Below are 13987 nucleotides of genomic sequence, written 5' to 3'. Positions count from 1 at the left end.
CGGTCATACCTCATGGCAGGCCCTGGTCCCAGCCTTGCTGGCCCCGACACCGGCCTAGCCCCTCGGCAGGCTCCGATCCTGGCATAGAAAGCCCCTGCACTGGCATTGCCTCATGGCAGGCTTTGATCCCCGCTTCGCTGGCCCCGGCACCGGCCTCAACCCTAGGCAGGCTCCTATCCCAGCCTTGGCATGCCTCACGGCAGGCCCCAATTCTGACCTCACTGGCCCTGGTACCGGTCTAACTTCTCAGCAGGCTCTGATCCTGGCCTTGAAGGCCCCTACACTGGCCTTGCCCCACAGCAGGCTTCAATCCCAGCTTCAGTGGCCCCGGCACCAGCCTCACCTCTCAGCAAGCTTTGATCCTGGCCTTGGAAGCCTCAGCACCAGCCATGCCTCACAGCAGGCCCCGGTCCTGGCCTCCCTGGCCCCAGCACTGGCCTAACTTCTCAGCAGGCTCTGGTCCTGGCCTTGCTGGGCCCAACACCAGCTTAGCCCCTCGGCAGGCTCCGATCCTGGCATAGAAAGCCCCTGCACCGGCCTTGCCTCACGGCAGGCTCCGGTCTTGGCCTCGCTGGCCCCGACACCGGCCTAACCCCTTGGCAGGCTCCAATCCTGGCATAGAAAGCCCCTTACGGCAGGCTCCGGTCTTGGCCTCGCTGGCCCCGGCACTGGCCTACCCCTCGGCAGGTTCCGATCCCAGCCTCGAAGGCCCCTGCACCAGCCTTGCCTCATAGCAGGCCCTGGTCCTGGCCTTGCTGGCCCCAACACTGGCCTAACCCCTCGGCAGGCTCCGATCCTGGCATAGAAAGCCCCTGCACTGGCGTTGCCTCATGGCAGGCTCCGATCCTGGGTTTGCTGGCCCCATCACGGGCCTCACACCTCGGCAGGCTGTGATCCCGGTCTCGGTGGTCCCAGCACTGGCCATGCCTCACGGCAGACTTCAATCCCAACTTCAGTGACTCTGGCACTGGCCTCACCCCTCAGCAGGCTCCAATTCCGGCCTCGGAGGCCCCAGCACCATCCCTGCCTCACAGCAGATCCTGGTTCAGGCCTTGCTGGCCCTGGCACCAGCCTAACTCCTCAGCAGCCTCCGATCCTGGCATAGAAGGCCCCTGCACCAGCCTTGCCTCATGGCAGGCTCCGATCCGGGCTTCGCTGGCCCCGGCACCGGCCTCACCCCTCAGCAGGCCCCAATTCCAGCCTCAGAGGCCCCAGCACCAGCCATGCCTCACAGCAGGCCCCAGTCCTGGCCTCGCTGGCCCTGGCACCGGCCTAACGTCTCAGCAGGCTCTGATCCTGGCCTCGAAGGCCCCTGTACCAGCCTTGCCTTACAGCAGGCCCTGGTCTTGGCCTTGCTGGCCCCGGCACCGGCATAACCCCTCGGCAGGCTCCGATTCCGGCCTTGGAGGCCCCAGCACCGGCCTTGCCTCAAGGCAGGCACTGGTCCTGGCCTTGCTGGCCCTGACACCGGCCTAACCCATCAGCAGGCTCCAATCCTGGCATAGAAAGCCCCTGTACTGGCCTGCCTCACGGCAGGCTCCGGTTTGGCCTCGCTGGCCCGGCATCAGCCTACCCCTTGGCAGGCTCTGATCCCAGCCTCGGAGGCCCCTGCACCGGCCTTGCCTCACAGCAGGCTATGATCCCAGATTTGCTGGCCCCAGCAGCAGCCTCACCCCTCGGCAAGCTATGATCCCGGCCTTGAAGGCCCCTGTAACATCCTTGCCTCATGGCAGGCACAGGTCCTGGCCTCACTTGCCCCAGAACCAGCTTCACCCTTCGGCAGGCTCCGATCCTGGCCTTGGAGGCCCCAGAACCGGCCTTGCCTCACGGCAGGCCCGGGTCCCAGGCTCTCTGGCCCCGGCACCAGCTTAACCCCTCAGCAGGCTCTGATCCTAGCCTTCAAGGCCCCAGCACCGGCCTTGCCTCAATGGCAGGCCCCGGTCCTGGGCTTGCTGGCCCTGGCACCGGCTTTATCCCTAGGCAAGCTCTGATCCCGGCCTCGAAGGCCCCTGCACCAGCCTATCCTCATGGCAGCCTCCAATCCTGGCCTCGTTGGTTCTGCCACCGGCCTCACCCCTCAGCAGGCTCCAATCCTGGATTCGAAGGTCCTAGCACAGTCCTAGCTTCACAGGAGGCTGTGATCCCATCCTCGTTTGTCCCAGCACAGGCCTAATCCCTTGGCAGGCTCCGATCCCGGCCTCAGAGGCCCCAGCACTGGCCTTGCCTCACAGCAGGCTCCAATCCCAGCCTTGCTGGCCCTGGCACCAGCCTCACCACTCAGCAAGCTCCGATCCTGGCCTTGGAGGCCCCAGCTCCAGCCTTGCCTCACAGTAGGCCCCGATCCTGGCCTCGCTGGCCTTGGCACCAGCCTAACCCCTTGGCTGGCTCCAATTCCGGCCTCAGAGGCCCCTGAACCAGCCTAGCCTCTGCTGATCCCGGCCTTGCTGTCCCCTGCACTGGCCTTACCCCTCGGCAAGTTCCGATCCAAGCACCCTCTTCACCCAGCATGTTATCCAAAGTTCCCGATCATGCGTGGTGGTAGCATTCTGCCTCTGGGGTTATTTCTTCAAAATATCCAGGTATGTTGCATCAGATCTCTGCCTCTCCTGAGTACTGGCCGCTGTCATTGTCACTGTCTCCACCATCTCAGTTCTTTCCCAAACTCTCTTCTCACATTGCATGTTGTCCAGTATTCCTGAGTGTGTGCGATGGTAGCATTCCACCTTTGGGGCAATTTCTTCAGAGGATCAGGGTGGGTTGGATTAGATCTCTGCTTCTCCCAAATACTAGTCTCCACCACCCCCGCAGCCACAGCTGCCAACACGGCCTTCTTCCTAGGTCTCCACTGACCTCCCTCCTTACAGATGATGTCCAGGATTCTTAAGCATATAAAGACGAAGCAGTCGCCCTTCATGGGGAGTTTTTCCAAAAGTTCCAGGTCAGTTGGATATGTTTTCTCTGCATCTTCAGAGTTCTGGCTGCTGCCGCCGTCATCTTGACCCCTCTCCAGTATTTTTTCTTTACTTTTTCCTTTTTCTCTTCTTTCTTTCTTTCTTTCTTTCTTTCTTTCTTTCTTTCTTTCCTTCCTTCTTTCTCTCTTTCTTCTTTTTTTTTTGAATAAGAGAAGACAGTGTGTGTGGTTTGAAGAGGTTGTGGGATCAGGCACTCGGGAGCAATGAATTTTTTTCTCCCTTCCAAGAGCGGAGTCCCACAGTCTCACCACGCAGAGCAGAATCTGCTGTTCTAATCACACCAGGGCCTGGCGCAGTGCAGCAGCGCTGAGTTCTTTCAGTACACAGGGCTCCACTTCCGGCCTTCCCAGGGGCAGAGTCACCCGCCCCCCACTCGGCACCAGGCCTTCCCAGGAGCGGGCTGGGCATTGTAAGACCCCCGCCGAGGGGAAACCCTCAATCAACCTTGGGATAAGCGACGTCAAGTACCACGAGAGACTACGTCCTTGATGCAATGAGCAAAAGATAAAGGTTTATTAAGGAGCCAGTGCACTGGGGCCGACTCGTATAGGAGTTCGGCCCAGAGCCACTGAAACTGAGAGTATTTATAGGGAAAAGACCATTAGTTAGGGGGTTTTGGGCTAAATTGCATGCGTTTACAGAAAATTACAGAATCATTTGAAAAGTACATTCTGTAGTCAAGTGTTAGATAAAATACCAGGTGTAGTCAGTAAGCTCCCGGGTCAAGGCGCTCTGGCCCAGACAGTATAGATAAGATGGGGTGGGCTTATCGCATAGCTTACATTCCTAAGCTGTAAGCTGAAGTAAAATATGCTTTTTCTTTTTAACTATTAGGTGGCTGTTTTAACTATTAGCTAGCTGCTAGGGGCTTATGATTTTTTCTCTAAATGGAGCCTTTCAGTGTCAGTCACCCGCCCAGTACCGGGTCTTCTGGGGAGCAGAGCGCCTGCCCCCCAAATGGGACTGGGTTTCAGGGAGCAGGGCACCTGACCCCCGCCCCGACCGGACCTTCCGGGGCACAGGACGCCTTGCCTTCCCCCTGCCCAGAGCGGGCCTTCCGGGTCGCAGTTCGCCTGCCCCCAACCCGGGACCGGGTTCTGGGGATCAGGGCACCTGCCCCCGAACTGGGTCTTCTGGGGCTCAGGGGACCTGCTCCCTCCCTTTAATATCTCATTTTATTTATTGGGTATTTTTACTTTTACCTTAAGATTTTTATATTATTTATTTATTTATTTATTTGTGGCACTGGGGTTCCTGGAAGCCCTTCTACCTCCGAGCTACACCCCCAGACCCATTTTATATTTTTATTTGGAAACAGGGTCTCTTGAGCCAGCCAGGCTGGCTTCGAACCAGCGCGATCCTCCTATCTCTGCCTCCCAAGCATGGGGATTACAAGCGTGCGCCACCACATCCGGCCTATATTTATAATTTAAAACAATCATTATAAAACTTGTTTATGGTACTGCAGATTGAATCCTGCAGCTATTCTGCCTCCAAGCTACACTTCCAGCCCTATTTTTAAATTTTTATTTTGAAACATGGTCTTGCTAGGTTGATGAGAATCTCACTACTTGCTGAGGCTGTCATTCAACCTGCAGTCCTCCTGTCTCAGCCCACCAAGTACTAGAATTACAGGCATGCACCACCATGCCCAGCTAAAACTTTTTAAATTTAGACAAATTATTCCCCTTTGTATGACAAAATACTTTATGTTCTATATAGTTTTCTCATCAAGACACAGCTTAAAATCATTTTTATTTTGTATATAGAATTACATATGTTGATTATAATTTTAACTCTAATAATCTTATATTTAGTTAAGATCCAAAAAGGAAAGCAATCTTAAACTGTATTTCACATACATTAAAATACATTTGATAGAACCAAATATGTTGTTGTGCTGACTCTAAGAAGTCAAGAGTACTTGAACTTATATTTAACAATTTACTTTATCTTATTTACAGGCATTACAGATTTGTAAAACATACATTTATAAATGTTTATCTAACTTAGGTTTGTCTAATTTACTAATTTACAAGCTTTTTAAATACTTTTATTGGTACATTATAGTCTCACATCACAGTATAGTTCAGAGTGATAGTGTCATACATGCACACAGCACTTAAAGTTATCAGTTATGTAGAAGAGGCCTTTACCTAAATTTAGAAAATGGCACTGTTACAATATTATTAATAAGAATGCAGTTTAATTCCGATTGCAAGTTTTTGTGTGTGTGTGTGTGTGTGGGTCTAGGGGTGGAACCCAGGGGCATTCGACCTCTGAGCTACACCCCCTGCCCTATTTTTTATTCTTTATTTTGAAACTGGGTCTCACTGAGTTGCAGAGGGCCTCACTAGGTATCTGAGGCTGTTTGCGAACCACGATCCTCCGGTCTCAGCCTCCCAAATGCTGGGATTACAAGCGTGCGCCACTATGCCTGGCTCCGATTGCAAGGTTTTAACATGCATTGATTTGACGGGAGATTAGTAGCAGTCCTATGAAGTTTATTTTATATTTATTTATTTATTTATTTATTTATTTATTTATGGCACTGGGAATGGAACCCAGGGTCATTATACCTCAGAGTATACCCCCAGCCCTAATTTTTATTCTTTATTTTTGAAACAGGGTCTCACTGAGTTGCAAAGAACCTCACTAAGTAGCTGAGGCTGGCTGGCTTTGAACCATGATCCTCCTGTCTCAGCCTCCCAAATGCTGGGATTACAAGCGTGCGCCACCAAGCACAGCTTCTCACAGTTTTATTTGTAATGTACTCATTCATATAACCACTAACACAATTAGGATAAGGAACTATTTCATCACCATATACCATGTCCCCAGTCCTTCCAATTTAGAGTCATGCATTTACGCCAACCTTAATCTCTGAAAACACCAACCTATTCTCCATCATTAGTTATTTTTAATGCTGAGTAGTATTCCATTGCATTAAAATATGTTAGTTATTTTCTTTTAATACACTCCTTAAAGGACTACTGAAGTATCTTCAACAAGGGGATATCATAAATCAAGCTGTGTACATTGGTTTATGATGCTTTGTGTTTTCTTTACAGGAGATTCTCAGGACCACTCTACCTGCTCATATGGTAAGTGTATGTTTAACTTTATAAAAACTGGCAAAATATCCAAGCATGGAGGCAAATGCCTGTAATCCCCAGTACTTGGGAGGCTGAGAGAGGAAGATCACAAGTTCAAAGCTGGCCTCACCAATTTAGCAAGACTCTCAGCAACTTAGTGAGACCTTATTTCAAAGTAAAAATAAAAAGGTCTGGAAGGGTAGCTTGAGGGTAAAATGCTCCTGAGTTAGACCCCAAATACCTTTCCCCAGAACATGGCAAAGAGATTTCCAGAGATCCTGAACCATTTTATGTTCTCATTATTAGTGTATGAAAGAACTTCACCAGCAATTGGTATTTTAATAATTTTTATTTCAGCCATTGTAATAAGTTGGTGGTGACATAATAGCATATATTTACATTTCTTTAATATAAAAACTAAATAAATTTACTTCTGGTTTCTTGTAATCCATATGTCCTCTTTTATGAAATGTATGTTCAAATTGTATGTGCATTTTCAAATAGGACTTTTTTTTTCCTTTCTGTATCACTGCAGATATATCAGTTTTTTATTTTATATTTTTATTTTACTTTTTTTTATTGGTGCACTGTATTCATACATCATAGTGGGATACAAACTTTTGTAGACATACATGCACACATCGCCCAGTCAGCCCCCACCCGACCCCCACCCCATTCCCTCCCCATCCCTCCTTCCCATGCTTGGCTTAGTGGTTGACATCTAGTATTATAGCAATTTATCCAAAATTAAAAATGATAATCTCACATAACAGTTTCATTTGTCTGATACCAAGCTTTTGATGACTTAAAGATAACATTTCAATATTTCTTTTTACTTTCTTTCTTACCAGAGATTTTTTTTCTATTTTTTTTAGGTGAAACTATCATATATTTATATATTTATTTTTCAGAAAAAAATCTATCCTAATATGGAATATGGACTCTAGATACCCAAAACGATCTTGAAAAAGAACAAAGATAGAAGATATATATTTTCTGATTTCAAACCATATAAGGCTACAATAATTGAAACAGTGTAGTACTATTCTAAAGGCAGATATATAAACCATTGGAGTTAAATAAAAGCCTAGAGCTAAATTCTTCCCTATATTGTCAAGTTATTTTTGACAAGGTTTCCACGAACATTTGGTGGTAGAAATAATAACATTTTAATTAGATATTGTTGAAAAATAATAATTACATGGAAAAGAATAAAATTGGACCCTTACCTAATCCCATATACAAATATTAACTCAAAATAGATAAAAGACCTACATATAAATCTTAAGACTATAAACTTTTAGGAGAAAATCTGGGTCATAAAACCTCACAACATTGAAATTGGCAGTGATTTCACTGCACAAATTAAGTTGTCATCCATAGGGTTAAAGAAGAGGGCATTCAGTAATTCTCGCAGACCAACCTGAAGAATATCTGCTCTTGTAACTTGTCCATTTGTTCCCTTGATCTCTAGGTTAAGATAAAGTTCTCCCAGGAAGAGTACAAATGCATGAAATCGTTTTCGAGTCACTTCATCCCCTTTTGCAGCTTGATCTTTAACTTCATATTCAGTCCGACATCTTTGAAGTAGCAATTGACGGAAGTTGCCACTCTGTGGGCTTATAGTCAGATGATGGGACAGGTAATTACACAGGCGAGCTCCCATGTAAGAGAAATTGGGAATAGAGGTGGCCTGTTGGTAAATGAGTTCCACAAGTTCTTGCAAAGCATCATCTGTTGTAACCCAGCCATTCAGCATCTCTGCAAACTGTTCAATTTCAGTTTCAAAACTGCCAGGCTGCTCTGTAAGATGATTCAAAAAATCCTGAACATATTCTGGTAGAGTGGGATAATCTTCACAACCATCCTCATAGGATTCTGTATAATTAGAAGAATAACCTGATGGGTAAAATTCGGGGGCATTCGCAGACAGCTTAGACATTAACACAGGAGCCACAACCACCTGGGTCTTAGCCATTGCTGACTCGGAGTTCTGCTGTGGGGTTTTATCCAATGAACTAGGTGGAGCTCTCAGGAGCCTCGTTTGGTCTGGAGCCCGATTGAAACCGTCCGACATGCTCCCCGGGGCCGCGGCCGCCGCGCTTCGGCAGCCCCGCGGGCCGGCTGTGGCTGCGCTCGCCTCACTCGGGCCGCATGGAGCGCCAGCCGCTTCCCCCAATACATTTTATTTTTAACAACACACACACAAAATCTTCAAGGTAGAGGGGGAAAGGACATGCCCTCAAATTGGGGATGTTCTGTGGCCTGCAGTAGAATATATATTACAAGACTAGATAAGCAAAAATATTTTAGAGCTCTGACCTTGCTTCTTCCCAGTGTTCCTTGTAAAACTGAATATCTACTGCTTCACTGTAGGAACCTGAGAAAGCACATCATATCATAGGTTATAAAACCATGAGGACATATAATAAAGCACAATATTCTGGATGTTTGAGGCATTCTGACCCCAGAGGATATAATAATAAGCACCTAAAACTTCTGTAGGGCTAAGAACTGGAATTTTTAATGTTTATGGATTATAGAGCATCAACTAAAAAGAGAATAGAGTATATCAGGGAATCACAAATAATTTTTATAAAATTTTTTATATGTGAAAGTACATATGAATATAAAACCAGTAACATATTTATTAGATTATAATGATTACTTAACTTCTTACTATTACGTATATATGTAGGAGACGAGCCTCATGTATTACATATATACGTTCATATGTGTATGTAATAGTAAGATATCTCCCTTTCTGTGTGTGTGTATGTGTGTGTGTGTGTGTGTGTGTGTGTGTAGGGGGGAGAGGCAGGGAATAATTTGTGACATATCAGAAAATATGCAGCACCTTTGGAGAAAGCAAAATAATGTTTACTAAGTAAAATTAAGTTATTTTTCTCATTTGAAACTATCTTATTTAATTTATAGTGAGGGAATCTCCTCAAGCTGAAAGCAACTCAGCAGAAGTCCTAGAATTTATATCAAGGATCAAAAACCTCCCTCCATGTTTTTTTTTTTTTTTCATTTAGTCATACGTGTTTTTCCCATTTTACAAAACCAAAAATCAAGCTGTCCAATATAGTCCAACAATTGTACTCATGATAACTTGAATACTAAAATTCACCTTTATTGAAATGGGCCCTAGCACACCTTCCCATTCCAGTGCAGAGAGCAGCATCACAGTGGCATCTTGACATCACATCTCAAGGGAGTATCACCCTTACTTCAGAAACCATTTGAAATTATACATGAATACCTAGTTCATTCACTGTGTTCACTTCTCCTTGGATAAGTGCCTAAGATAACTTTTTTTCTTGCCTTACGTGTTGATCCCCTCTAGATTACCTATATTCCCAAAGCTAATGTTAGGGACAGCTTTCCATCCCAGCTTTTCTTGTTTTTATGAGCATGATACTAGGTATTAAACCCAGGGACCTTCTACCTCTGAGCCATACACTAGCACTATTTTATTTTTTATTTTGAAACAGGCTCTTACTAAGTTGTAGAGGGCTTCACTACGTCGCTGAGGCTTGCCTCAAACCTGTAATCCTCCACGTCAGCCTCCCTAGTACTAGAATTACAGGCATGCACCACCAATCCTGATCTATCCCAGCTTTGGGGGGTCAGTTCCCTGCTCACAGTTTGCATAGCCTCATCTAGCACACTATTCTGTTTCACTTAAAATTTACTCCTTGAAGCCCAGTGTGGTGGTGCATGCAGGTAGTTCTAGTACTTGGGAGGTTGAGACAGAAGGATCCAGGTTTGAGGTCAGCATGTAATAACTTAGCAAGACCCTGTTTTAGAACTAAAAAATAAAAAATTTAAAAAAATGAAAGGACTGCTGGTGCGGTATGTAGAGTGATCCACCACCTAGGTTCAATCACTAGTACCACAAAAATTACCTCCTTTGAAGTCACTGAAGTACCCTAGAGCCTCAAACTGCCTGGATTCAGGCTCTTCATTCTCCACTACTTCATCTGGAAGTTTCTTTCTTCCTTTCCTTCTCCTCTTCTTCTTCCTCCTCCTCTTCCTCCTCTTCCTCCTCCTTCTTCATCTATACTAGAGGTTGAAACTAGAAGCAATCTATCTCTGAGCTACATCTCCAGCCCTATTATATTTTTTATTTTGATATAGGGTCTCACTAAATTGCTGAGGGACCTCCTCATTAAGTTTCTGAGCCTTGTCTCAAAACCTGCAATCATCCTATCTCAGCCTCCCAAGTACTGAGATTACAGGTGTATGCCACCACACCAATATTCTTTCTTAATTTTGACATTTATTTATATTTTTGAGTTTCACAATCTCCCTTATATGATAGCAATCCTAGGCTCAAAAAATCTATAAGCACTGGCTCAATCTTGAAGATATTTTAAAAAAGGTGTTAAATTAGTATTGTGGAGTAAGAGAGACAGTGAGCAGTTGTAGTTCTAGAATGTCTCCTGAAGAGCTCATATATTAATGTTCAGAGTTGATGTAATTAATGTGTAAGCATTGTAATCTCATTAATGTGTAAATTTGTCGGGAACCCAGCCTGACAGCTGGCGGGGCTTGGCGAGATGATGAGTACTGACGACTCGAACACAAACCCACGAGCCGGGAGTCAAGTCAAGCGAGATCTCATTTATTTCTCTCCAAGCCATCCTTTATATAGCACCAAGCCACGAGGGGAATTCCCATGAGAAATAGCCTAGCCTATCCGGGATAAAGATCACTAGCACATAGTTTACAGCCAATCCCAGGCCAGTACATGAGCCATTCATGTGTGCAGGAAGCTCCTTTAAAGGTAGAAAGGGAAAAACCGCTCAGTCTCCCCACCCATAATGAATGGGGAAACCACGCCTTCCTAGCTTCCTCCAGGCTCCATCTTTGCCCCTTTTTTGCTGAATCACTTTACTTAAAGTTTTGCCTTAGGCTGTAGGCCACTCAGGAAGAAGGCTGCATCTCCTTAGGCTGTATGGACACACCCCATCATAAATTCATTGTGATGTATTTATTGATCAGTAACATATGCAAGTGAGGTGTGGTAGAGTAGGTGGGTTCCTGGGAATATGGCCTTAGGAACTGTATGTTTGTCTTTAAATCCCCTTGCTTTCTCCCTCTCTCTGCTTCCAGGAGTCATATCTTGAGATCTGTAGACTCTGGCATCATATTGACTGAACCCAAAATATCCAAGAAAACTGTGAGCATATAAATCTTCCTCCCTCAAATGTGTATGGTCAGTCTTTCTGGATTATAACAATGAGAATACTGACTGAGATATAAATTGATATCAGAGAAGTAGGGTCACTGCTCTATTTAAGTCTGATCTTGTGCTTGGTGAGCATTTGTAACTGGTTGTGAGAGGAAGTTGGGAAGGCCAAAATGTTAATAGAAAGACAGATGGTAGAAACTGTGCTCAGGAGGTTTAGGAGAGCAAAGAGGACTCCAGAGGAAAATGGAATAGAGACCACATATATTATATTCTGGCAAAAAACTTACTGGCACTTTGCCCACATCCTGAAAATTTGTGTGAATCTGAATTTAAAGATGGATTAATAAACTGGTGACAAAATCTCAGAACATCAAAGTATTCAAACTGCATTATGGATATTGATGTTCACATTCAGTGAATTGTATACTGAATTTTGGGGGTGGAAAACAAAGCAGAGAGACTTTATAACTTTTCAGTTTGGCCAGAAAGGTTTGGGTTTACCCAAGGCTGTGGCCCAGAGAGATGGTGTTGTGAAGGAAAGAAATACTGCTGAACAGAAGTTGAATGTTTTCCATTGGAACAGAGAAAGGAATATTTTTAAAGTAGTTCAAGCCCAAGTGTGTAACCATGGAAACAATAGCCTATTATTGAAAAGGTCCTGGTAGTGGTGGGTGACCAAGATTGAGGCAGGCGTAGGGACAGCTGTGATTGAAAAGGACCCAGAGACAGTGATTGAAAAGGGCTTGGTGGTCTATTTCAGTATTCAAGTCATGTTGGCTTTGCTGGATAAAAGGGTCATGGAGTCTTCCCCTAGATTTTAAAGTCAGGCCTGGGAAGCCAGGCATCAGGGTTGGAATCCCTGCAAGCAGACCCAAATGGGGGCAATTTGTGAAGCTGTGAGTGGGAAGCCAAAGTAGCAGGAAAAAAACCCAAGATTTAGAAATGTGGAATGATGTTAAGGAAAGGCTACAAACTTTGAGCCATGGAGCTCGAAGTGAGAATATACACTTCCCATTGCAATCAATCAGGTGATAGGGGCTGGGCTGCTAAGACCCCTTGGAGATCACATCTCATCACTGTGTACCCTGGGTGGCAGAAATGGAGCTGCAAGATTAAATGCTTGCCCTGCTAAATTTCATTCTAGTTTGGGTCCCATTACTTCTTTTTATGATCCCGTTTCTCTCCTTTGTAATGCAAATGTTTATTAATTGCCATTGTATATTAGATGCATGAAACTTTCTTTTCATTTTCATTTTGATTTTCTTTTACAGGGACTCACAGCCAAGAGTTCACTTTGAGTCTCTAAGGAGACTTTGGATTTTGGCACATTTTTTTTTTTTTTTTTTTGCAACACTGGGGATGGAACCCAAGGGCATTCTACCTCTAAGCTATACTCCCATCCCTATTTTTAATTATTTATTTTGAAACAGGGTCTCACTGAGTTGCAAAGGGCCTCACTAAGTAGTAGAGGCTGTCTGCAAGCCACGATCCTCCTGTCTCAGCCTCCTAAATGCTGAGATTACAAATGTGCGCCACCATCCTCAGCTGGATTTTGGCACTTGTGAATGATGCTAGAACTGTTAAGACCATGAGAACTCTTGCAGATGGACTAAATTCATTTTACATTCTGAAATGGGCATGACCTGTTGAGGGTCCAGGAGCATAATGTTATGGTTAGAAATAGAGTATCCCCCAAAGAACTCATATATTAATGTTTAGAGTTAATGTAATTAAGTTGTGAGCACTGTAATCTCATCAGTGAGTAAATCCATTGTGATGGGTTTACTTAGCAGTAACCTAGGCAGGTGGAACGTGGCTGAAGAAGGTATGCCCCTGTGGGTGTGTACTTAGGGACAGTGCTTTTTGTCTTTGAATCCCCTTGCTTGGTAGGTCTCTTGTTTGGGGCCTTTATGAAGTGAGGGAAGAGTCCTTGCTCTCTCCCCCTCTCTGTGATTTCCACTGCCATGTCCTGATATCTGCAGACTCTGGCCTCACATGAAATAAACCTGAAATCTCCAAAACTGTAAGCAAATAAATATCCCTTTCTCTAAGTTGTGTGGTCAATCCTTTTGTATTATAGCAGTGAAAATGCCAGCTGAGACAGTAGGTTTGCAAATTATGATTTATCTTCTTATATAATCTTGAATAAGCTGATAAAAATCCATATATATATATATATATATATATATATATATATATATATCTTAATTTTACAAAACTTAAAATAATAAAACAACCAAAAGTTTACTATGATTTACCTTTTTCTTTTTCTTGTCCATAATTACTTTACTGTAATATTTATTAATATATCCATGAATATCCTTGTCACATTGCCCTGCTGTTGGGTTCTGTATCATTAAAAATTATTCAAGGTTGCCGGGCATGGTAGCACATGCTTGTAATCCTAGCATTTGGGAGCCTGAGACAAGAGGATCGTGGTTCATAGACAGCCTCTGCTACTAAATGAAGTCCTTTGCAACTCAATGAGACCCTATTTCAAAATAAAGAATAAAAAATAGGGCTGGGGGTGTAACTCAGAGCTAAAATGCCCCGGGTTTCATCCCCAGTACTGCAAAAAAAAAAAAATCAGTTTCTAAATTGTGTTTTGCAAAATATAAAAACTTGACCTTATAAACCTGATAACCATCACTAAGTATATAATTCATATGATTTACATGCTTAACTTCTGAAGTCACATTAGTATTTAAAGTACAAATTAG

General features: G+C 44.6%; 1 protein-coding gene across 1 annotated transcript; it reads right to left on the bottom strand.

Moving 5' to 3' along the window:
• Positions 1 to 7394: 7394 nt before the first annotated feature.
• LOC308278813 (polyadenylate-binding protein-interacting protein 1-like) lies at positions 7395 to 8144 on the bottom strand (the record flags this gene model as incomplete). The annotated part of the gene is made up of 1 exon (XM_080718827.1): positions 7395 to 8144. One exon carries the CDS (start codon positions 8142 to 8144, stop codon positions 7395 to 7397), a length of 750 nt encoding a protein of 249 aa, XP_080574953.1.
• Between the last annotated feature and the right edge of the window lie 5843 nt (positions 8145 to 13987).

The sequence above is a fragment of the Muscardinus avellanarius genome (assembly GCF_963383645.1).
Source record: "Muscardinus avellanarius genome assembly, chromosome: X".
In the NCBI taxonomy this organism is placed as follows: domain Eukaryota; kingdom Metazoa; phylum Chordata; class Mammalia; order Rodentia; family Gliridae; genus Muscardinus; species Muscardinus avellanarius.
Note: the sequence above shows the minus strand (reverse complement) of the source record. Positions and strands in the feature narration are given on the sequence as shown.